The sequence below is a fragment of the Pseudophryne corroboree genome, chromosome 3 (genome assembly GCF_028390025.1).
Source record: "Pseudophryne corroboree isolate aPseCor3 chromosome 3, aPseCor3.hap2, whole genome shotgun sequence".
In the NCBI taxonomy this organism is placed as follows: Eukaryota; Metazoa; Chordata; class Amphibia; order Anura; family Myobatrachidae; genus Pseudophryne; species Pseudophryne corroboree.
The window spans coordinates 769,219,326-769,244,517 of NC_086446.1; the positions used below are offsets into that span (position 1 = coordinate 769,219,326).

The window sequence follows — 25,192 nt, forward strand, 5'->3', positions numbered from 1 at the left end:
CGACCAGAATTGTATTATTTATTATTATATACCTACCACCTAACCGTGGTTTTTTTTTCATTCTTTATACCGTCATAGTGTCATCCTAATTGTTACGAGTATACTACTATCTCTTTATCAACCAGTGTACAGTGCGGTAGTTCACGGCTGTGGCTACCTCTGTGTCGGCAGTCGGCAGGCAGTCCGTCCATCCATAATTGTATTATTATTATAATATATACCACCTAACCGTGGTTTTTTTTCCATTCTTTATACCGTCATAGTGTCATACTAGTTGTTACGAGTATACTACTATCTCTTTATCAACCAGTGTACAGTGCGGTAGTTCACGGCTGTGGCTACCTCTGTGTCGGCAGTCGGCAGGCAGTCCGTCCATCCATAATTGTATTATTATTATAATATATACCACCTAACTGTGGTTTTTTTTGCATTCTTTATACCGTCGTCATAGTGTCATACTAGTTGTTACGAGTATACTACTATCTCTTTATCAACCAGTGTACAGTGCGGTAGTTCACGGCTGTGGCTACCTCTGTGTCGGCAGTCGGCAGGCAGTCCGTCCATCCATAATTGTATTATTATTATAATATATACCACCTAACCGTGGTTTTTTTTTCATTCTTTATACCGTCGTCATAGTGTCATACTAGTTGTTACGAGTATACTACTATCTCTTTATCAACCAGTGTACAGTGCGGTAGTTCACGGCTGTGGCTACCTCTGTGTCGGCAGTCGGCAGGCAGTCCGTCCATCCATAATTGTATTATTATTATAATATATACCACCTAACCGTGGTTTTTTTTTCATTCTTTATACTGTCGTCATAGTGTCATACTAGTTGTTACGAGTATACTACTATCTCTTTATCAACCAGTGTACAGTGCGGTAGTTCACGGCTGTGGCTACCTCTGTGTCGGCAGTCGGCAGGCAGTCCGTCCATCCATAATTGTATTATTATTATAATATATACCACCTAACCGTGGTTTTTTTTTCATTCTTTATACCGTCGTCATAGTGTCATACTAGTTGTTACGAGTATACTACTATCTCTTTATCAACCAGTGTACAGTGCGGTAGTTCACGGCTGTGGCTACCTCTGTGTCGGCAGTCGGCAGGCAGTCCGTCCATCCATAATTGTATTATTATTATAATATATACCACCTAACCGTGGTTTTTTTTTCATTCTTTATACCGTCGTCATAGTGTCATACTAGTTGTTACGAGTATACTACTATCTCTTTATCAACCAGTGTACAGTGCGGTAGTTCACGGCTGTGGCTACCTCTGTGTCGGCAGTCGGCAGGCAGTCCGTCCATCCATAATTGTATTATTATTATAATATATACCACCTAACCGTGGTTTTTTTATACCACCTAACCGTGGCAGTCCGTCCATAATTGTATACTAGTATCCAATCCATCCATCTCCATTGTTTACCTGAGGTGCCTTTTAGTTCTGCCTATAAAATATGGAGAACAAAAAAGTTGAGGTTCCAAAATTAGGGAAAGATCAAGATCCACTTCCACCTCGTGCTGAAGCTGCTGCCACTAGTCATGGCCGAGACGATGAAATGCCAGCAACGTCGTCTGCCAAGGCCGATGCCCAATGTCATAGTACAGAGCATGTCAAATCCAAAACACCAAATATCAGAAAAAAAAGGACTCCAAAACCTAAAATAAAATTGTCGGAGGAGAAGCGTAAACTTGCCAATATGCCATTTACCACACGGAGTGGCAAGGAACGGCTGAGGCCCTGGCCTATGTTCATGGCTAGTGGTTCAGCTTCACATGAGGATGGAAGCACTCAGCCTCTCGCTAGAAAACTGAAAAGACTCAAGCTGGCAAAAGCACCGCAAAGAACTGTGCGTTCTTTGAAATCCCAAATCCACAAGGAGAGTCCAATTGTGTCGTTTGCGATGCCTGACCTTCCCAACACTGGACGTGAAGAGCATGCGCCTTCCACTATTTGCATGCCCCCTGCAAGTGCTGGAAGGAGCACCCGCAGTCCAGTTCCTGATAGTCAGATTGAAGATGTCAGTGTTGAAGTACACCAGGATGAGGAGGATATGGGTGTTGCTGGCGCTGGGGAGGAAATTGACCAGGAGGATTCTGATGGTGAGGTGGTTTGTTTAAGTCAGGCACCCGGGGAGACACCTGTTGTCCGTGGGAGGAATATGGCCGTTGACATGCCAGGTGAAAATACCAAAAAAATCAGCTCTTCGGTGTGGAGGTATTTCACCAGAAATGCGGACAACAGGTGTCAAGCCGTGTGTTCCCTTTGTCAAGCTGTAATAAGTAGGGGTAAGGACGTTAACCACCTCGGAACATCCTCCCTTATACGTCACCTGCAGCGCATTCATAATAAGTCAGTGACAAGTTCAAAAACTTTGGGTGACAGCGGAAGCAGTCCACTGACCAGTAAATCCCTTCCTCTTGTAACCAAGCTCACGCAAACCACCCCACCAACTCCCTCAGTGTCAATTTCCTCCTTCCCCAGGAATGCCAATAGTCCTGCAGGCCATGTCACTGGCAAGTCTGACGAGTCCTCTCCTGCCTGGGATTCCTCCGATGCATCCTTGCGTGTAACGCCTACTGCTGCTGGCGCTGCTGTTGTTGCCGCTGGGAGTCGATGGTCATCCCAGAGGGGAAGTCGTAAGCCCACTTGTACTACTTCCAGTAAGCAATTGACTGTTCAACAGTCCTTTGCGAGGAAGATGAAATATCACAGCAGTCATCCTACTGCAAAGCGGATAACTGAGTCCTTGACAACTATGTTGGTGTTAGACGTGCGTCCGGTATCCGCCGTTAGTTCACAGGGAACTAGACAATTTATTGAGGCAGTGTGCCCCCGTTACCAAATACCATCTAGGTTCCACTTCTCTAGGCAGGCGATACCGAGAATGTACACGGACGTCAGAAAAAGACTCACCAGTGTCCTAAAAAATGCAGTTGTACCCAATGTCCACTTAACCACGGACATGTGGACAAGTGGAGCAGGGCAGGGTCAGGACTATATGACTGTGACAGCCCACTGGGTAGATGTATGGACTCCCGCCGCAAGAACAGCAGCGGCGGCGGCACCAGTAGCAGCATCTCGCAAACGCCAACTCTTTCCTAGGCAGGCTACGCTTTGTATCACCGCTTTCCAGAATACGCACACAGCTGAAAACCTCTTACGGCAACTGAGGAAGATCATCGCGGAATGGCTTACCCCAATTGGACTCTCCTGTGGATTTGTGGCATCGGACAACGCCAGCAATATTGTGTGTGCATTAAATATGGGCAAATTCCAGCACGTCCCATGTTTTGCACATACCTTGAATTTGGTGGTGCAGAATTTTTTAAAAAACGACAGGGGCGTGCAAGAGATGCTGTCGGTGGCCAGAAAAATTGCGGGACACTTTCGGCGTACAGGCACCACGTACAGAAGACTGGAGCACCACCAAAAACTACTGAACCTGCCCTGCCATCATCTGAAGCAAGAAGTGGTAACGAGGTGGAATTCAACCCTCTATATGCTTCAGAGGTTGGAGGAGCAGCAAAAGGCCATTCAAGCCTATACAATTGAGCACGATATAGGAGATGGAATGCACCTGTCTCAAGTGCAGTGGAGAATGATTTCAACGTTGTGCAAGGTTCTGATGCCCTTTGAACTTGCCACACGTGAAGTCAGTTCAGACACTGCCAGCCTGAGTCAGGTCATTCCCCTCATCAGGCTTTTGCAGAAGAAGCTGGAGGCATTGAAGAAGGAGCTAACACGGAGCGATTCCGCTAGGCATGTGGGACTTGTGGATGCAGCCCTTAATTCGCTTAACAAGGATTCACGGGTGGTCAATCTGTTGAAATCAGAGCACTACATTTTGGCCACCGTGCTCGATCCTAGATTTAAAGCCTACCTTGGATCTCTCTTTCCGGCAGACACAGGTCTGCTGGGGTTGAAAGACCTGCTGGTGACAAAATTGTCAAGTCAAGCGGAACGCGACCTGTCAACATCTCCTCCTTCACATTCTCCCGCAACTGGGGGTGCGAGGAAAAGGCTCAGAATTCCGAGCCCACCCGCTGGCGGTGATGCAGGGCAGTCTGGAGCGACTGCTGATGCTGACATCTGGTCTGGACTGAAGGACCTGACAACGATTACGGACATGTCGTCTACTGTCACTGCATATGATTCTCTCAACATTGATAGAATGGTGGAGGATTATATGAGTGACCGCATCCAAGTAGGCACGTCACACAGTCCGTACTTATACTGGCAGGAAAAAGAGGCAATTTGGAGGCCCTTGCACAAACTGGCTTTATTCTACCTAAGTTGCCCTCCCACAAGTGTGTACTCCGAAAGAGTGTTTAGTGCCGCCGCTCACCTTGTCAGCAATCGGCGTACGAGGTTACATCCAGAAAATGTGGAGAAGATGATGTTCATTAAAATGAATTATAATCAATTCCTCCGCGGAGACATTGACCAGCAGCAATTGCCTCCACAAAGTACACAGGGAGCTGAGATGGTGGATTCCAGTGGGAACGAATTGATAATCTGTGAGGAGGGGGATGTACACGGTGATATATCGGAGGGTGAAGATGAGGTGGACATCTTGCCTCTGTAGAGCCAGTTTGTGCAAGGAGAGATTAATTGCTTCTTTTTTGGGGGGGGTCCAAACCAACCCGTCATATCAGTCACAGTCGTGTGGCAGACCCTGTCACTGAAATGATGGGTTGGTTAAAGTGTGCATGTCCTGTTTTGTTTATACAACATAAGGGTGGGTGGGAGGGCCCAAGGATAATTCCATCTTGCACCTCTTTTTTCTTTTCTTTTTCTTTGCATCATGTGCTGATTGGGGAGGGTTTTTTGGAAGGGACATCCTGCGTGACACTGCAGTGCCACTCCTAGATGGGCCCGGTGTTTGTGTCGGCCACTAGGGTCGCTAATCTTACTCACACAGCTACCTCATTGCGCCTCTTTTTTTCTTTGCGTCATGTGCTGTTTGGGGAGGGTTTTTTGGAAGGGACATCCTGCGTGACACTGCAGTGCCACTCCTAGATGTGCCCGGTGTTTGTGTCGGCCACTAGGGTCGCTAATCTTACTCACACAGTCAGCTACCTCATTGCGCCTCTTTTTTTCTTTGCGTCATGTGCTGTTTGGGGAGGGTTTTTTGGAAGGGCCATCCTGCGTGACACTGCAGTGCCACTCCTAGATGGGCCCGGTGTTTGTGTCGGCCACTAGGGTCGCTTATCTTACTCACACAGCGACCTCGGTGCAAATTTTAGGACTAAAAATAATATTGTGAGGTGTGATGTGTTCAGAATAGGCTGAAAATGAGTGTAAATTATGTTTTTTGAGGTTAATAATACTTTGGGATCAAAATTACCCCCAAATTCTATGATTTAAGCTGTTTTTTAGGGTTTTTTTAAAAAAACACCCGAATCCAAAACACACCCGAATCCGACAAAAAAAATTCGGTGAGGTTTTGCCAAAACGCGGTCGAACCCAAAACACGGCCGCGGAACCGAACCCAAAACCAAAACACAAAACCCGAAAAATTTCCGGCGCTCATCTCTAATTTTATGTTGATTCTGGCTTTGAAATGTATTTTATGTGGATCTGGCATTTTCATTGTCTTTTATACCAGGGGTGTGGCCTAGCAGGCACAAGGTCACTCCCCAATTTTGCACAGGCGCCTTCGGCTTGATGTCGGCTCTTTGACTTACCTAACAAGGGCCCTCATTCCGAGTTGTTCGCTCGCTAGCTGCTTTTAGCAGCATTGCACACGCTAAGCCGCCGCCTACTGGGAGTGAATCTTAGCTTAGCAGAAGTGCGAATAGAAATTTCTTAGCAGTTTCTGAGTAGCTCGACACTTACTCTGCCACTGAGATCAGTTCAGTCAGTTTCGTTCCTGGTTTGACGTCACAAACACACCCAGCGTTCGCCCAGGCACTCCCCCGTTTCTCCAGCCACTCCCGCGTTTTTCCCAGAAACGGCAGCGTTTTTTCACACACACCCATAAAACGGCCAGTTTCCGCCCAGAAACACCCACTTCCTGTCAATCACAGTACGATCACCAGAACGAAGAAAAATCCTCGTAATGCCGTGAGTAAAATACCTAACTTTTGAGTAAAATAACTAAGCGCATGCGCTCTGTGAACCATGCGCATGCGCAGTAAGCGACTAATCGCAATATACAGAAAATCGGCAACGAGCGAACAACTCGGAATGAGGGCCAAAATTTGTTGGCTCTTTGTCTCTGACTGGTTGGCCACCCCTGCCCCAATGCATCCTGGGACCGCCTAAAGCTTTAGCCTATTGGTGCATCTGGATCAAGATGTTTCCCTGTGGAATCCAATGTAACCTGCTGCAGAAGGTCGGATTGACATTGTCGAAAACACCAAAACCAGTCGGATTTGCCCGCAAATTGAATACTGCATTGTCGGATCCTCTCCATCTAAAATTCAAGAAGACCTTATTAAGGGGCAGATGTACTGAACCATGGAGAGAGATAAAGACTATCAGCTCCTGTCATTTTTCAAACACAGCCTGTAACTTGACAGGAGCTGATTGGCTGGTACTGTATCTCTCTCCAAGGGGTACATTTACTAAGATGGGAGTTCTATTTAAGATGGGATGTTGCCCATAGCAACCAATCAGATCCCAGGTATTATCTTCTAGAAGGTGCTAGATAAATGAGAAGTAGAATCTGATTGGTTGCTATGGGCAACATCCCATCTTAAATAGAACTTCCATCTTAGTAAATTTACCCCCAAGGCTTAGTACATAGGGGGTCATTCCGAGTTGATCGCTCGCTGCCGATTTTCGCAGCGCAGCGTTCAGGTGAAAAAACTGCATTTCTGCGCATGCGTGTGCCCCGCAATGCGCACATGCGACGTACGGGTACAAAGCTCTTTGTGGTTGTGCTCAGGTTCTAGCGAAGTTTTCCTTCGCACTGATGGCCGCAAGAAGATTGACAGGAAGGGGGCGTTACTGGGTGTCAACTGACCGTTTTCAGGGAGTGCTTGTAAAAACGCAGGCGTGTCTGAAAAAACACAGGCGTGGCTGGGCGTTCGCTGGGCGGGTGTATGACGTCAAATCCGGACACGAATAGACTGAAGTGATCGCAAGTGCTGAGTAGGTTCAGAGCTACTCTGAAACTGCACAAACTGTTTTTGCAGAGCTCGGCTGCACAAGCGTTCGCACTTCTGCTAAGCTAAAATACACTCCCTAGTGGGCGGCGGCATAGCGTTTGCACGGCTGCTAAAACTAGCTAGCGAGCGATCAACTCGGAATGACCCCCATAGACTCCTTAAACACAATTTGTGGCGTTTATTCTCTGCAACTTGCTGTTTTGTTTTTATTTTACAATTACGCAACCATGTCTTTTCACAATGTGCATCTTTTGCCCTGGTGGCAAACGCACTGAGGAGCGGCCGAGATGGAAGTTGGAGGGGCTGTGTTGAGCTCGCATCTGAAGTTGATGACATCACAGGTGCACATGCACCTTTTTGTAGAAGGATGATTGAAGACGTAGCATAGGATCACCATTGCCACCGTCATGCGGGTTGCGCAGAAACGCTCAACTACTGATGCCAGTGAATCTGCGTCTGACAACAGTCGCTGGCTTCGGCATGCCTCAGAAGTGAAACGCTTTTATTTTCAAGACCACTCCCTCTCTCCGCACCCAAACGCCTGCAACCTGTCAATCGGGATGCGGCTCAGTCGCACTGCGATCGGGGCGGCAGCACATCTGCACTGAGGCTCTGTGCTTGTGCAGTAATAAAATAATTGGTCAATCGCAACCAAATCCGGGCTGTGTTCAGGTCTGAATCAAGGCCAGAGTAGCAGCACCTCCTGTCATATTCCTGGCGCTTCTGCTTCTGTTACCTGCAGGAGGTGGGAGGCGCATTTACTGCCATAGGACCCAAATGCATTTTTTTTCTAGCCGCATTTTGGGGGACATTCAGCCCCGGGCATGCACATGCATCGCAATGCGCAGGCGCGTCGCATGGGTACAAAGCGGATCGCTGCTGTGCGATGGATTGTACGAAGATTCCATTCGCACAGCCGATCGCAAGGAGATTGACAGGAAGAGGGCGTTTGTGGGTGGCAGCTGACCGTTTTCTCGGAGTGGTTGGAAAAGCGCAGGCGTGTCCAAGCGTTTGCAGGGCGGGTGTCTGACGTCAATTCCGGGCCCGGACAGGCTGAAGTGATCGCAGCGGCTCAGCAAGTTCTGGGCAACTCAGAAACTGCACAAAACCTTTTGGGACCGCTCGTATACACATGTGATCGCACGCTTGCAAAGCAAAAATACACTCCCCTATGGGCGGTGACTATGTGATCGCAGCGCTGCAAAAACCCCTAGCAAGCGATCAGGTCTCAATTACGCCCTTTGTGTAGTGCAAATTGCGGCCAGCTCTGAATAAGATTCAATGTCTACTCACATTGTGGGCACAGAGCAGATAAATGGCACAGGATAGCAGGGCATTAAATGGGCACAGAGTATGTACAGAATAGCAACTCTTCGTATGGGTACTGCATAGCCTAATAGGGAATGGGCATAGGAGCAGCATACGATCACTGGGTAGTGTATGGCATGTGATACAATAAATATAAGGATAACTTGGCAGTGTGTGGGCACAGGACGATGAATGGGTTCAGGCCAGTATAGCAGTGTATGGGCAGAGGACAGCAGGCATTGTGAGCACAGGACAATAGAGCACCGTGTGGGTATAGGACACAGTTTCAGCATACTGGCACAGGGCAGTGTGTAGGCACAGGACAATAGGTCATTGTATGGGTACAGGATAGCAGAGTTGTGTACTGTAACAGACCAGGACAGTGTGGGCACAAGACAGTATAGCTGCACATAGGCACAGACACCAGATCTGTGAATGGAAAAGGTCAACATTGCAGTATATACTGGATGGTAATAAAAAAAATATGGCACACCATACATACAAACAAAGGGCAGTATAGCAGTGTATGGGCACAATAAAACATGGCAGTGTAAGGATACAGGACAGCATAGCAGCATATCGGGATAGTACAGCACGGCAGTGTAAGGATACAGGACAGCATGGCAGTGTAAGGATACAGGGCAGCATATGGATACAGTACAGCATGGCAGTGTAAGGATACAGTACAGCATGGCAGCATATGGGGACAGTACAGCATGGCAGTGTAGGGATACAGGACAGCATAGCAGCATATGGGGACAGTATAGCATGGCAGTGTAGGGATACAGTACAGCACGGCAGTGTAAGGATACAGGACAGCATATGGATACAGGACAGCATGGCAGTGTAAGGATACAGGACAGCATGGCAGTGTAAGGATACAGGACAGCATGGCAGTGTAAGGATACAGGACAGCATATGGATACAGTACAGTACGGCAGTGTAAGTATACAGAACAGCAAACCAGCATAAGGATACAGTACAGCATGGCAGTGTAGGGATATAGTACAGCATGGCAGTGTATGGATACAGTACAGCATGGCAGTGTAAGGATACAGGACAGCATATGGATACAGGACAGCATGGCAGTGTAAGGATACAGGACAGCATATGGATACAGTACAGCATGGCAGTGTAGGGATACAGTACAGCATGGCAGCATATGGGGACAGTACAGCATGGCAGTGTAAGGATACAGTACAGCATGGCAGTGTAAGGATACTGGACAGCATGGCAGTGTAGAGATACAGTACAGCACGGCAGTGTAAGGATATAGGACAGCATACGGATACAGTACAGTATAGCAGTGTAGGGATACAGACAGTACAGCATGGCAGTGTAAGGATACAGTACAGCATGGCAGTGTAAGGATACAGTACAGCATAGCAGTGTAAGGATACAGTACAGCATGGCAGTGTAAGGATACAGGACAGCATGGCAGTGTAAGGATACAGTACAGCATGGCAGTGTAAGGATACAGTACAGCATGGCAGTGTAAGGATACAGTACAGCATGGCAGTGTAAGGATACAGGACAGCACGGCAGTGTAAGGATACAGGACAGCACGGCAGTGTAGGGATACAGTACAGCATGGAGTGTAAGGACACAGTACAGCATGGCAGTGTAAGGATACAGTACAGCATGGCAGTGTAAGGATACAGTACAGCATGGCAGTGTAAGGATACAGTACAGCATGGCAGTGTAAGGATACAGGACAGCACGGCAGTGTAAGGATACAGGACAGCACGGCAGTGTAAGGATACAGGACAGCACGGCAGTGTAGGGATACAGTACAGCATGGAGTGTAAGGACACAGTACAGCATGGCAGTGTAAGGATACAGTACAGCATAGCAGTGTAAGGATACAGGACAGCATGGCAGTGTAAGGACACAGTACAGCATGGCAGTGTAAGGATACAGTACAGCATGGCAGTGTAAGGATACAGTACAGCATGGCAGTGTAAGGATACAGTACAGCATGGCAGTGTAGGGATACAGTACAGCATGGCAGTGTAAGGATACAGTACAGCATGGCAGTGTAAGGATACAGTACAGCATGGCAGTGTAGGGATACAGTACAGCATGGCAGTGTAAGGATACAGGACAGCATGGCAGTGTAAGGATACAGTACAGCATGGCAGTGTAGGGATACAGTACAGCATGGCAGTGTAAGGATACAGTACAGCATGGCAGTGTAGGGATACAGTACAGCATGGCAGTGTAAGGATACAGGACAGCATAATGAAGGTATAACCCCCAGATTCCAAGCTGCAAACTTTACATAGTTACCAGGTATAACTGCCCAGCTACATGTGCTGTACCTGCCAGGGAGGCCATTGGCATGTCTAGGCCATGTGCTGCAGTGATTGCAATTCTGTAAACCCCATAGGCCATCCTGCATCTCTCCAACAGAGGTGACTTAGTGCACAGTGGACAGTATACCATCAGTAACCTTTATGAGTTATGATTGTGCAGAGTTAGTAGTATGGCTCACCTGTAAGTTATCTGCTGCACTGACCCTGTCTGTTGCTTGTAAGCTCTGCCTCCTGGCCAGTCACATGACACTGGGAGGGTCCTCCTGGGCCAGGCTACCTGCCATGCACTACTGCTGCAGTGATGTAGTACAGGTACAATACGTTTCACTGTGCTACTATGCAGTCCTGGAGAGGCTCCAGCAGATATATGGCCCATGTAACACTGCCCTTAGCAGTAGAGGTGATGGGCATGCATGGGCCACACATAAAGTGCATGGGGTTCTGCCACCAGAGATACCAGTAGTGTTTCCTGACTGGTAAGCTGGCATTATTTCCTGCAGTCCACTGGAGATAAAGTCCCAGCCAATCAGCTCCTAACTGTCATGTTACAGGCTGGGTTTGAAAACTGACAGTTAGAAGCTGATTGGTTGGTACTTGATCACCGTGCAGTTTATCACTTTCCAATGCTTAGTACATCTGGCCCCATATAGTTATACATGGTAATGTATGTTGCTGTGTTGTATGGTGATCAGCGCTGTATATATGGGATAATCCGCTACTTACTGTAAATTACAAGTATATTGGGTGTCACCAGGATGGGGCGTAGTGATTGTATACAGGTCACAAGATACCTCTCTGATATATCCATAGTCATTTACAGTCAGCTGTACATTATTCTTTATAATGATGTATTCCTAATAAACACCGTCTTTATCATGTTAGACTATAGCTCGCCCGGTTTCTCATGCAGTATGGCACAATATAAATACAGTAGACTGCATGAAGACACATAGGGGTATATTTACTAAGCTCCCGATTTTGACCGAGATGCCGTTTTTTCTTCAAAGTGTCATCTCGGTTAATCTCGGTCATTTACTAAACACTAATCACGGCAGTGATGAGGGCATTCGTAATTTTTTGCTAGTTCAGGTAAAAAATTACGAATGAATACACCATCGGTCAAATTACGCCTGTTTAGATATGAATCTCGGTCATTTACTAAGAAGTGCAAAGCAAAAAAACACAAAACACTGCCGTGAAAAATTACAACTCGTAAAAAAGTCCTAAAAAAAACAGACCTGCTTTTTTTTCCCGTGATTTGAGATGCATGCAGGGATCCATGAGATCCGTGCATGTATATCAGTGGGAAGGGGTGGGAAAGTGCTTATTTTTGCCAAAAAAATTGCGTGGGGTCCCCCCTCCTAAGCATAACCAGCCTCGGGCTCTTTGAGCCGATCCTGGTTGCAGAAATATGGGGGAAAAAAATGACAGGGGTTCCCCCATATTTAAGCAACCAGCATCGGGCTCTGCGCCTGGTCCTGGTCCCAAAAATACGGGGGACAAAAAGAGTAGGGGTCCCCCGTATTTTTAAAACCAGCACCGGGCTCCACTAGCTGGACAGATAATGCCACAGCCGGGGGTCACTTTTATACAGCGCCCTGCGGCCGTGGCATCAAAAATCCAACTAGTCACCCCTGGCCGGGGTACCCTGGGGGAGTGGGAACCCCTTCAATCAAGGGGTCCCCCCCCCCCAGCCACCCAAGGGCCAGGGGTGAAGCCCGAGGCTGTCCCCCCCCCATCCAATGGGCTGCGGATGGGAGGGCTGATAGCCTTTGTTGTAAAATAAAAGATATTGTTTTTAGTAGCAGTACTACAAGTCCCAGCAAGCCTCCCCCGCATGCTGGTACTTGGAGAACCACAAGTACCAGCATGCGGCGGAAAAACGGGCCCGCTGGTACCTGTAGTACTACCACTAAAAAAATACCCAAAAAAACACAAGACACACACACCGTGAAAGTATAATTTTATTACATACATACACACATACATACATACATACTTACCTTATGTTCTCACGCAGGTCGGTCCTCTTCTCCAGTAGAATCCAAGGGCTACCTGTTGAAGAAATTCTACTCACCAGATCCATGGGTCCAGGCTCCTCGGCAAATCCAGGGTTAATCCACGTACTTGAATAAAAAAAAAAAACGGTGTCCCGACCACGAACTGAAAGGGGACCCATGTTTGCACATGGGTCACCTTCCCACGAATGCCAGAAACCCACTTTGACTTCTGTCTAAGTGGGTTTCTTCAGCCAATCAGGGAGTGCCACGTTGTAGCACTCTCCTGATCAGCTGTGTGCTGCTGTCCTCACTGACAGGCGGCACACGGCAGTGTTACAATGTAGCGCCTATGCGCTCCATTGTAACCAATGCTGGGAACTTTCTGCTCAGCGGTGACGTCACTTTAGGTCAACCGCAGGGCAGAAAGTTCCCATCATTGGTTACAATGTAGCGCATAGGCGCTACATTGTAACACTGCCGCGTGCTGCCTGTCAGTGAGGACAGCAGCACACAGCTGATCAGGAGAGTGCTACAACGTGGCACTCCCTGATTGGCTGAAGAAACCCACTTAGACAGAAGTCAAAGTGGGTTTCTGGCATTCGTGGGAAGGTGACCCATGTGCAAACATGGGTCCCCTTTCAGTTCGTGGTCGGGACACCGTTTTTTTTTATTTATTCAAGTACGTGGATTAACCCTGGATTTGCCGAGGAGCCTGGACCCATGGATCTGGTGAGTAGAATTTCTTCAACAGGTAGCCCTTGGATTCTACTGGAGAAGAGGACCGACCTGCGTGAGAACATAAGGTAAGTATGTATGTATGTGTGTATGTATGTAATAAAATTATACTTTCACGGTGTGTGTGTCTTGTGTTTTTTTGGGTATTTTTTTAGTGGTAGTACTACAGGTACCAGCGGGCCCGTTTTTCCGCCGCATGCTGGTACTTGTGGTTCTCCAAGTACCAGCATGCGGGGGAGGCTTGCTGGGACTTGTAGTACTGCTACTAAAAACAATATCTTTTCATTATCACAAATGGCTATCAGCCTCCCCATCCGCAGCCCATTGGATGGGGGGGGACAGCCTCGGGCTTCACCCCTGGCCCTTGGGTGGCTGGGGGGGGGGGGGACCCCTTGATTGAAGGGGTCCCCACTCCCCCAGGGTACCCCGGCCAGGGGTGACTAGTTGGATTTTTGATGCCACGGCCGCAGGGCACTGTATAAAAGTGACCCCCGGCTGTGGCATTATCTGTCCAGCTAGTGGAGCCCGGTGCTGGTTTTAAAAATACGGGGGACCCCTACTCTTTTTGTCCCCCGTATTTTTGGAACCAGGACCAGGCGCAGAGCCCGATGCTGGTTGCTTAAATATGGGGGAACCCCTGTCAATTTTTTCCCCATATTTCTGCAACCAGGATCGGCTCAAAGAGCCCGAGGCTGGTTATGCTTAGGAGGGGGGACCCCACGCATTTTTTTTGGGGATTTTACATTGTTTAATTAAAAAAAAAAAAAATAAGAACCCCAGCACGGATCACACAGATCCGGCCGAGATTGATTGTAAAAAAAAACGGCAGTGTTTTGCTAATCACTGCCGTAAAAATAGGTAAAAAAAAACGAATGACATCGACATCGGAAGCAAAGAAAAATACGAATACGACAGCTTAGTAAATCCATCGTAATCAATTCAAAAAGTTGCAGTTTTACACTGTCGATGTCATTCGTGATTGAACTTTGACCTATTTTCGGAAATTACGAATCTTAGTAAATATACCCCATAGTAGTCCATTATAGGCCTGGTTATGAGTTGTGGCTGCATTTAGAACCCTGTGGATATTTCGCAAATGGAGAGCTAACTAATGTGACTATACAAATGTCTGCAGGCGCACAGCTGTTACTACTATCCATAGGCAAATGCAGGGGAGGGGTTCCAGTTGCCCCCCAAAAAAACTTCTCCACAGCCTGGCCAGCGCATCCGCACAGCGTCTATTCACCGACAGAGAAGGACAAGGGGGCATGGCCAGCAGCTCATCTAGAGCTATCCATGCCGCCATAGTGACAAAAACAAGGGCGTGGTTTGCGAGCGCTGCGTTTGCCGCGAGGCCACTACTCATTACCGTGAGGCCACGCCCCATTACCGCAAGACCATGCCCCCAAATTAGGGCGCGCGCTGCTGTCCCTACTACCATGGATCAAAAGTTGGGAGGTATGACCACACCTAGAGGCCTCACAAGGTGTGGTGACACCAGGTGCGCACCCCTGATCTCCCGGCGCGCTCGCGGCAAAAAGGGGTGGGGCCTAACATGCAGGGGGCGTGGTCTCACTGGGATCCCGGAATCATTACTCTGGGGCCGTGCCCAGCATCTCCGAAGATGCTGGGCTGCCCCCGGAGACAGTCTCTGGGCGCTGTCAGCTCCTCTTCTATGACTGGAGCCGGGTGCTGTAGGAGACTTTCACACTGCAGCACCTGGCTCCTGTCACTGCGGAGGAGCTGACTTTTGGTGTCACACCCGGGTGCGGGCCGCACCCCCCTTTTGAGGCCACTGGCCACACCCACACAGCACTAGTCACACCCACATGACACTGGCCACACCCACATGACACTGGCCAAACCAACACAGCACTGGCCACACCCACAGGACACTGGCCACACCCACACGACACTGGCCATACCCAGACAGCACTGGTAAGACCTCCTCTGCCTCTCACAGTAGGCCCTTGATAATTTTCATCCCCAGGCCCTTATGGCCCTTACTCTGGCCCTGCAGTGGCTTCCTCTCCAGACACCCCACAAGCTGGAAAGGGTTTTACCAGAACAATGACTGTACTGCCCCCCACTGGCCTTCTGCCTTGCACCATGGGCAGTGGCGTCGGACTCGCACCGCTCATTTCGGTCCCTTACAGTCCCAAGGCAGGAACAGCAATGCAGGAAAGAGAAGACTGATTAGATTAAAGAAGGGACATTCATACTGAGGGCCATAGGGAGAGGTGTGCGAGCGGTGCCATCTCTGCCCCATGGACCCTGGATCTGGCTAGCATGGTGCCTGGAACGGCCAGTAGTGCAGCGTCAGTGCTGTTCGGAGCGTGCAAAGGATTCTCTGGGTATGCACCACCCTGCAGTTTGTAGTGCTGCCTGGATGCACACTTCTCCTGCTGGCAGAGGGCGCCAGCGAGCAATGCTCTGGTATGGTTCATACGGGATCATTATGATTATCCAGCGGCCGACAGCGGCATCATGGCCGCCAGTATGCCGGCAGCAGGGTGAGCGCAAAGAGTCCCCTTGTGGGCTTGCTGCGCTCGCCATGCGTGGGAATAGCCCCTGTTAGTCGGGATTCCGGTTGTTGGCATTCTCGGCTGTCGGGATTCCGGCGTCGGCATCCTGACCGCCAGGATCCCGACAGCCGCCAAATTAACTGCATCCCGCTCATAAAACAAGTTTGTTTCTCTAACGTCCTAGTGGATGCTGGGGACTCCGTCAGGACCATGGGGAATAGCGGCTCCGCAGGAGACAGGGCACAAAAGCAAGCTTTTAGGATCACATGGTGTGTACTGGCTCCTCCCCCTATGACCCTCCTCCAAGCCTCAGTTAGGTTTTTGTGCCCGGCCGAGAAGGGTGCAATCTAGGTGGCTCTCTTAAAGAGTTACTTAGAAAAAGTTTTTAGGTTCTTTATTTTCAGTGAGTCCTGCTGGCAACAGGCTCACTGCATCGAGGTACTTAGGGGAGAGATTTTCAACTCACCTGCGTGCAGGATGGATTGGATTCTTAGGCTACTGGACATAGCTCCAGAGGGAGTCGGAACACAGGGCTCGCCCTGGGGTTCGTCCCGGAGCCGCGCCGCCGACCCCCCTTGCAGACGCTGAAGATGAAGAGGTCCGGAACCAGGCGGCAGAAGACTCTCAGTCTTCATCAGGTAGCGCACAGCACTGCAGCTGTGCGCCATTGTTGTCAGCACACTTCACACAGCGGTCATGGAGGGTGCAGGGCGCTGGAGGGGGGCGCCCTGGGCAGCAATGTATAATACCTGTATGGCGAAAAATACATCACATATAGCCCTTGAGGCTATATGGATGTATTTAACCCCTGCCAGATATCTAAAACTCCGGAGAAGAAGCCCGCCGAAAAGGGGGCGGGGCCTATTCTCCTCAGCACACAGCGCCATTTTCCCTCACAGAAAGGCTGGTGGGAAGGCTCCCATGCTCTCCCCTGCACTGCACTACAGAAACAGGGTTAAAACAGAGAGGGGGGGCACTGATTTGGCGATATGTATATATATTAAAATGCTATAAGGGAGGAACACTTATATAAAGGTTGTCCCTGGATAATTATAGCGTTTTGGTGTGTGCTGGCAAACTCTCCCTCTGTCTCCCCAAAGGGCTAGTGGGTCCTGTCCTCTATCAGAGCATTCCCTATGTGTGTGCTGTATGTCGGTACGTGTGTGTCGACATGTATGAGGAAAATATTGGTGAGGAGGCGGAGCAAATTGCCTGTAATGGTGATGTCACTCTCTAGGGAGTCGACACCGGAATGGATGGCTTATTTATGGAAATTACGTGACAATGTCAACACGCTGCAAGCCGGTTGACGACATGAGAGGGCCGGCGAACAAATTAGTATCTGTCCAGGCGTCTCAAACACTGTCAGGGGCTGTAAAATGCCCATTTACCTCAGTCGGTCGACACAGACCCAGACACGGACACTGATTTCAGTGTCGACGGTGAAGAAACAAACGTATTTTCTTTTAGGGCCACACGTTAAGGGCAATGAAGGAGGTGTTACATATTTCTGATACTCCAAGTACCACAAAAAAGGGTATTATGTGTGAGGTGAAAAAACTACCTGTAGTTTTTCCTGAATCAGATAAATTAAATGAAGTGTGTGATGATGCGTGGGTTTCCCCCGATAGAAAATTATTGGCGGTATACCCTTTCCCGCCAGAAGTTAAGGCGCGGTGGGAAACACCCCTCAGGGTGAATAAGGCGCTCACACGCTTATCAGAACAAGTAGCGGTACCATCTACGGATAGGGCCGTACTTAAGGAGCCAGCTGATAGGAGGCTGAAAAATATCCTAAAAAGTATACACACACATGCTGGTGTTATACTGCGACCAGCGATCGCCTCAGCCTGGATGTGCAGAGCTGAGGTGGCTTGGTCGGATTCCCTGACTAAAAATATTGATACCTTTGACAGGGACAGTATTTTATTGACTATAGAGCATTTAAAGGATGCATTTCTATATATGCGAGATGCGCAGAGGGATATTTGCACTCTGGCATCAAGAGTAAATGCGATGTCCATATCTGCAAGAAGATGTTTATGGACACGACAGTGGTCAGGTGATGCAGATTCCAAACGGCACAAAGATGTATTGCCGTATAAAGGGGAGGAGTTATTTGGGGTCGGTCCATGGGACCTGGTGGCCAGGGCAACTGCTGGAAAATCCACCGTTTTTTACCCTAAGTCACATCTCTGCAGAAAAAGACACCGTCTTTTCAGCCTCAGTCCTTTCGTCCCTATAAGAGTCATATCTGCCCAGGGATAGAGGAAAGGGAAGAAGACTGCAGCAGGCAGCCCATTCCCAGGAACAGAAGCCCTCCACCGCTTCTACCAAGTTCTCAGCATGACGCTGGGACCGTACAGGACCCCTGGATCCTACAAGTAGTATCCAAGGGGTACAGATTGGAATGTCGAGAGGTTTCCCCCCTCGCAGGTTCCTGTAGTCTGCTGTACCAATGTCTCCCTCCGACAGGGAGGCAGTATTGAAAACAATTCACAAGCTGTATTCCCAGCAGGTGATAATAAAATTACCCCTCCGACAACAAGGAAAGGGGTATTACTCCACACTATATGGTGGTACTGAAGGCTAGGTGAGACCTATTCTAAATCTGAAAAATTTTAACACTTACAAGGGTTCAAATCCAGATGGAGTCACTCAGAGCAGTGATAGCAAAGAACAAAGGGACTATATGGTGTCCCGGGACATCAGGGATGCTTACCTCCATGTCCCAAAATTTGCTTTTTCTCACCAAGGGTACCTCAGGTTCGTGGTACAGAACTGTCACTATCAGTTTCAAGACGATGCCGTTGGATTGTCCAAGGCACCCCGGGTCCTTACCAAGGTAATGACCGAAAGGAGGATTCGTCTTCAAAGAAAATGGACGACCTCCTGATAAGAACAAGGTCCAGAGAACAGTTGGAGGTCGGAGTAGCACTATCTCAAGTAGTTCTACGACAGCACGGGTGGATTCTAAATATTCCAAAACCGCAGTTGTTCCGACGACACGTCTGCTGGTCCTAGGGATGATTCTGGACACAGTCCAGGAAAAGGTGTTTCTCCCAGAGGAGAAAGCCAGGGAGTTATCCGAGCTAATCGGGATCCTCCTAAAACCAGGAAAAGTGTCAGTGCATCATTGCACAAGAGTCCTGGTAAAAATGGTGGCTTATTACGAAGCACTTCCATTCGGCAGATTTCACGCAAGAACTCTTCAGTGGGATCTGCTGGACAAATGGTCCGGATCGCATCTTCAGATGCATCAGCGGATAATCCTATATCCAAGGACAAGGGTGTCTCTCCTGTGGTGATTACAGAGTGCTCATCTTCTAGAGGGCCGCAGATTCGGCATTCAGGATTGGATGCTCGTGACCACGGAGGCCAGCCTGAGAGGCTGGGGAGCAGTCACACAAGGAGTGTGATCAAGTCTGGAGAATTCTCTCCACATAAATATACTGGAGCTAAGAGCAAATTTATAATGCTCTAAGCTTAGCAAGACCTCTGCTTCAAGGTCAGCCGGTATTGATCCAGTGGGATAACATCACGGCAGTCGCCCACGTAAACAGAAAGGGCGGCACAAGAAGCAGGAGGGCAGTGGCAAAACTGCAAGGATTTTTCGCTAGGCGGAAAATCATGTGATAGCACTGTCAGCAGTGTTCATTCCGGGAGTGGACGACTGGGAAGCAGACTTCCTCAGCAGGCACGACCTCCACCCGGGAGAGTGGGAACTTCATCGGGAAGTTTTCCGCATGATTGTGAACCGTTGGGAAAGACCAAAGGTGGACATGATGGCGTCCCGCCCGAACAAAAAATGGGACAGGTATTGCGCCAGGTCACGAGACCTTCAGGCGATAGCTGTGGACGTCCTGGTAACACCGTGGGTGTAACAGTCGGTGTATGTGTTCCCTCCTCTGCTTCTCATAACCAAGGTATTGAGAATTATAAGACATAGATGAGTAAGAACTATACTCGTGGCTCCGGATTGGCCAAGAGGGACTTGGTAACCGGAACTTCAAGAGATGCTCACAGAGGACTAATGGCCTCGGGAGCTAAGAAGGGATTTGCTTTCAGCAAGTACCATGTCTGTTCCAAGAGGAACCGGGGCATCGGCCTTTAAGAAAGGACCTGCTCCAGCAGGGACCTTGTCTGTTCCAAGACTTACCGCGACTGCGTTTGACGGCATGGCGGTTTGAACGCCGGATCCTAAGGGAAAAGGCATTCCGAAAGAGGTCATACCTACCCTGGTCAAAGCCAGGAAGGAGGTGACCGCACAACGTTATCACCACATGTGGTAAAAATATGTTGCGTGGGTGAGGCCAGGAAGGCCCCACGAAAAAATTTCAACTAGGTCGATTTCTGCACTTCCTGCAAACAGGAGTGTCTATGAACCTCAAATTGGGGTCCATTAAGGTTCAAGTTTCGGCCCTATAGATTTTCTTCCAGAAAGAATTGGCTTCAGTTCCTGAAGTCCAGACGTTTGTCAAGGGAGTATTGCATATACAGCCCTTGTGTGCCTCCAGTGGCACCGTGGGATCTCAACGTAGTGTTGGGATTCCTCAAATCATATTGGTTTGAACCACTCAAATCTGTGGATTTGAAATATCTCACATGGAAAGTGACCATGCTGTTGGCCCTGGCCTCGGCCAGGCGATTGTAAAAATTGGCGGCTTTGTCTTACAAAAGCCCATATTTGATTTTCCATTCGGACAGGGCAGAACTGCGGACTCGTCCCCAGTTTCTTCCTAAGGTGGTGTCAGCGTTTCACCTGAAACAACCTATTGTGGTGCCTGCGGCTACTAGGGATTTGGAGGACTCCAAGTTGCTAGACGTTGTCAGGGCCCTGAAAATATATATATAATTCCAGGATGGCTGGAGTCAGAAAGTCTGACTTGCTGTTTATATTGTAGGCACCCAAAAAGCTGGGTGCTCCTGCTTCTAAGCAGACTATTGCTCGTTGGATTTGTAGTACAATTCAGCTTGCACATTCTGTGGCAGGCCTGCCACAGCCAAAATCTGTAAATGCCCATTCCACAAGGAAGGTGGGCTCATCTTGGGCGGCTGCCCGAGGGGTCTCGGCTTTACAACTTTGCCGAGCAGCTACTTGGTCAGGGGCAAACACGTTTGCTAAATTCTACAAATTTGATACCCTGGCTGAGGAGGACCTGGAGTTCTCTCATTCGGTGCTGCAGAGTCATCCGCACTCTCCCGCCCGTTTGGGAGCTTTGGTATAATCCCCATGGTCCTGACGGAGTCCCCAGCATCCACTAGGACGTTAGAGAAAATAAGATTTTACTTACCGATAAATCTATTTCTCATAGTCCGTAGTGGATGCTGGGCGCCCATCCCAAGTGCGGATTGTCTGCATTACTTGTACATAGTTATTGTTACAAAAAAATCGGGTTATTATTGTTGTGAGCCATCTTTTTTAGAGGCTACTTCATTGTTATCATACTGTTAACTGGGTTCAAATCACAAGTTGTACGGTGTGATTGGTGTGGCTGGTATGAGTCTTACCCGGGATTCAAGATCCTTCCTTATTGTGTACGCTCGTCCGGGCACAGTACCTAACTGAGGCTTGGAGGAGGGTCATAGGGGGAGGAGCCAGTACACACCATGTGATCCTAAAAGCTTGCTTTTGTGCCCTGTCTCCTGCGGAGCCGCTATTCCCCATGGTCCTGACGGAGTCCCCAGCATCCACTACGGACTATGAGAAATAGATTTATCGCTAAGTAAAATCTTATTTTTTTTTAAAGGGACATTTCTTTGTATAAGGCACATTATCCCTCACACATCAGCACTAATAATAATAATAATAATAGAGCTTACAATCTACTCTGTGTTACCTGATCCCTTAGGACTGGTTATGGGTGATGAATTGCAGGAATTATAACAAAGGTTTAGGGGAACGTCATGTGACCTGTAACCATGCACAATATTTGGGTAATGCTCTCACTGGTATGGGCCCTACTCACTTGGCGATGTGCCGCCGAGGTGCCCGACGGCCGATACGGCCGACGAGCGACCCGGCGGCGGGGGGGCAGTGACGGGGGGAGTGAAGTTTCTTCACTCCCCCCGTCACCCGGCTGCATTGAAGTGCAGGCAAATATGGACGAGATCGTCCATATTGGCCTGCATGCACAGCCGACGGGAGACCAGCGATGAACGAGCGCGGGGACGCGCATCGTTCATCGCTTAAGTCTCCACACTGAAAGATATGAACGAGTTCTCGTTCATTTATGAACGAGATCGTTCATATCTTTCAGAATATCGCCAAGTGTGTAGGGCCTAGTAGTGACACTATTTTAAAAACATGTTTTGATGATCAATAATAATTATGTTTCTGTCTCACCAGGTAGGACTTCCCTCTCTGGATATAGTCGCTTCCCCTACCCTTAAATCCCATCTCCCCCCCCCCCCCCCCCCCACCCATCCTCACTGTCCGCAGTGTCGTTTATGTTCTCTGACACCTGCGGGGAAATGGGGCCTCTGCACCCTGCAATATGAAAACCCGACAGAACAAAGACTCGGTGAGTACCTCATGCTGCAGCATCATGGGTGATTCTGGGGGGGGAGGGGGGCTATAGTGGGGTGAGATGGAGAGAGTGCTGCCATTCCTTACACACAGTGCAGTCAGTCACCACGCTAAGAGCCAGTAACATCTAGCCTCAGAGACCATAGGCAAGCCTCCTGAGACATGATCCCTACCCTTACCCCAGATCTCCCACACCCAAGAGGCAAAAGCCTCCAAACTTTGCCACCCCCATCGCTTACCACCAGAAGGGAACAGCGTGAGTGTAAGAGACGCAGCCTGTGTAAATATGTGTGCACTGTCTTCCAAACGTTGCAGCCCAGACCTGGCTCCCTAGAGTGGCCATCTTGGTGCATCTGATGGCATCCCCCCCTCCACATACATCTAGCGCCCAGAGGCAAATGCTTACATTGCCTCTGGGAATAATGAAACAGGCAGAATGAGGAGCTGAATTGCTAAGATGTAAGTAAAACAAGATGGATGTATGAACGTTGTTTCATACCGGGTGCTTCTGACACCATAATCTTCCTGCCTCACATTAACCTGCGCTGCTGGGGACTCTGCACGTTACTCTATCTACCTCTCTGGCTGTGGTTTCTTCCTTAGTTTTTTCCTCTTCTTTCCTTTCCCTCACATCATGTTACCAGCCCCCCACCCCTGACCATAAGATCAGTACTCAGATTTTATGGAATCCTCTGTGCTGCTGTGGTAATTTCGATGATCTGATTGGCTACAAGTTGTTAGGTTGCTCTGTCCACACCCTAGTGATGAGAGGATGATGGAGCAGAAGATGGCTATTGATGATAGTGCATTGCTTTTATCTCACGTTTAGCACCACAAATAATGACAGAAGAGTACTGTATGTAAGATTCCCCACAAATAACGCCATATTTCTGTATATTACTAATCTCCTGAAGGTCATTTATGTTGCTGACCTTTCTGTGTAGGAATCCAAGACTAAAATCAGGTATATTTACTACAATTTACAGAAGTGGAGATGTTGCCAATAGCAACAAATCAGATTCAACTTATCATTAATCTAGCACCTTCTAGAAAATAATAGTTAGAATTTGATTGGTTGCTATGGGCAACATCTCCAATTCTGTAAACCCGCACATTAGTAAACATACCCCTTAGAGTGTGTATTACTGCTGCCTTGGTTGAGTTGGAACTGTCATTAGGGGATGTAGTTACGAGACCGGCTTTCGGGATCCCGTCAGTCGGCATACCGACGCCAGGATCCTGACTGCCAGAATGCTGACAGGGGGCTGATGGCTATTCCCACTCGTGGGTGTCCACAACACCCATGGAGTGGGGATAGAACCTGTGGTTAGCGCAGCAAGCCTACAAGGGGCTTTGTTGCGCTAGCCCCCCCCCCCCCATCGGCATTCTGGCGGTCGGGATCCCGGCATCGGTATGCTGATCTTTGGCATACCGAACGCCGGTCTCACATACCCAACGCATCATTAGAATGTAATCCCCACATCTGTGTTCTGATATCTCCTGTCGGCTATTTCTGTGTCCCCCAAGAAGATGTCGATGAGGAGCGGAAGGAAAAAGGAGAGTGTGGGCCCAAGGGAGGAGCGCAGAGCGAGGGGAAGGGCGTCTCCTGGTGCCATTAGCACGTCCAGCAGTGACTGCAAGAGTGAGAAGGGCAGGCCAAGCGCAAAGGTAATGAAGAGGGGAGAGAGAGAATGACTCGGAGCAGCGCCCCAACAGTTCCCGTCCTCACTATGTATCTTTCCCGCTTCTTTTCCACAGAAGGGCCGCATGGATGACGCTGTCCCTAAAAACAGCAAACGGGAAAGAGTGAAAGACTCCTCCGAGAGTGAAGGGGAGACGGGGAAAACCCAGAAGAAAGTTAAAATGGAGGTGAGAGGCACCTCATTCGTTAGGTCTCTCAGAGCTTCTCAGAATTGTACTCCGGCCCGGATTTGTTGGTAGGCCCAAGCCTATTGCGGCAGTCTTACACAGGTGGCAGGTGGACCCTTACTACATTGTACTTTATAATCTATTGCTGCCATCAGAATAAATGAATTACTGGTAAAGCACAATTATTTATTGTGGGTGCAGTAGGGAGTGTGCATAACCATTCTGTTACCCTAGGCAAAAAACAAAATGGCCGCCCTCTAATCCAGTATACCAATGTGTCCTCATAAACCTAGCCTCAATACGCCAAACAGCACAAGATGCATTTTTCCGCCTAAATTTGTGGCTTAGTCGCAACGTGATGCAACAAAACCGTTGCACGAGACTGCACTGATTGATATACGACACTAATATATCTGTGTGCGACTGAATCTGTATACAGAGCACAACTGAACTTGGTATGGAAATAATCCGCAGGCGCTGCATCATAGCAGTTCGTAATTCGTATACAGAGACTCAGTCGCACACAGATATACAAGTGTCACATAACAAATTACTCAGTGCAGCCTCGTCGTGCAGCAGTTTTGTCGCAATGTGTTGTGACTAATGGGCCCTACAGACATGCCGATCCGCCACCGAGGTGCCCGACGGCCAATACGGCCGACGGGCGACCCGGCGGCGGGGGGGCAGTGACGGGGGGAGTGAAGTTTCTTCACTCCCCCCGTCACGCGGCTCCGTTGAAGTGCAGGCAAATATGGACGAGATCGTCCATATTGGCCTGCAT

At 48.8% G+C, this 25,192-nt stretch overlaps 1 protein-coding gene across 3 annotated transcripts in view; it reads left to right on the forward strand.

Annotated features, from left to right (window-relative positions):
• The window catches only part of ATN1 (atrophin 1), a 188,156-nt gene that overhangs the window by 36,445 nt on the left and 126,519 nt on the right, over positions 1 to 25,192 (forward strand). For 2 of the 3 annotated variants that reach the window (XM_063962483.1, XM_063962485.1), the window contains 3 exons: positions 22,363 to 22,537; positions 24,070 to 24,210; positions 24,301 to 24,411. In XM_063962483.1, coding sequence (XP_063818553.1) covers positions 22,511 to 22,537; positions 24,070 to 24,210; positions 24,301 to 24,411 — 279 coding nt within the window. In that variant the 5' untranslated portion in view covers positions 22,363 to 22,510. The remainder of the gene's footprint in view (positions 1 to 22,362; positions 22,538 to 24,069; positions 24,211 to 24,300; positions 24,412 to 25,192) is intronic. The other variant, XM_063962484.1, reaches the window with a different exon arrangement.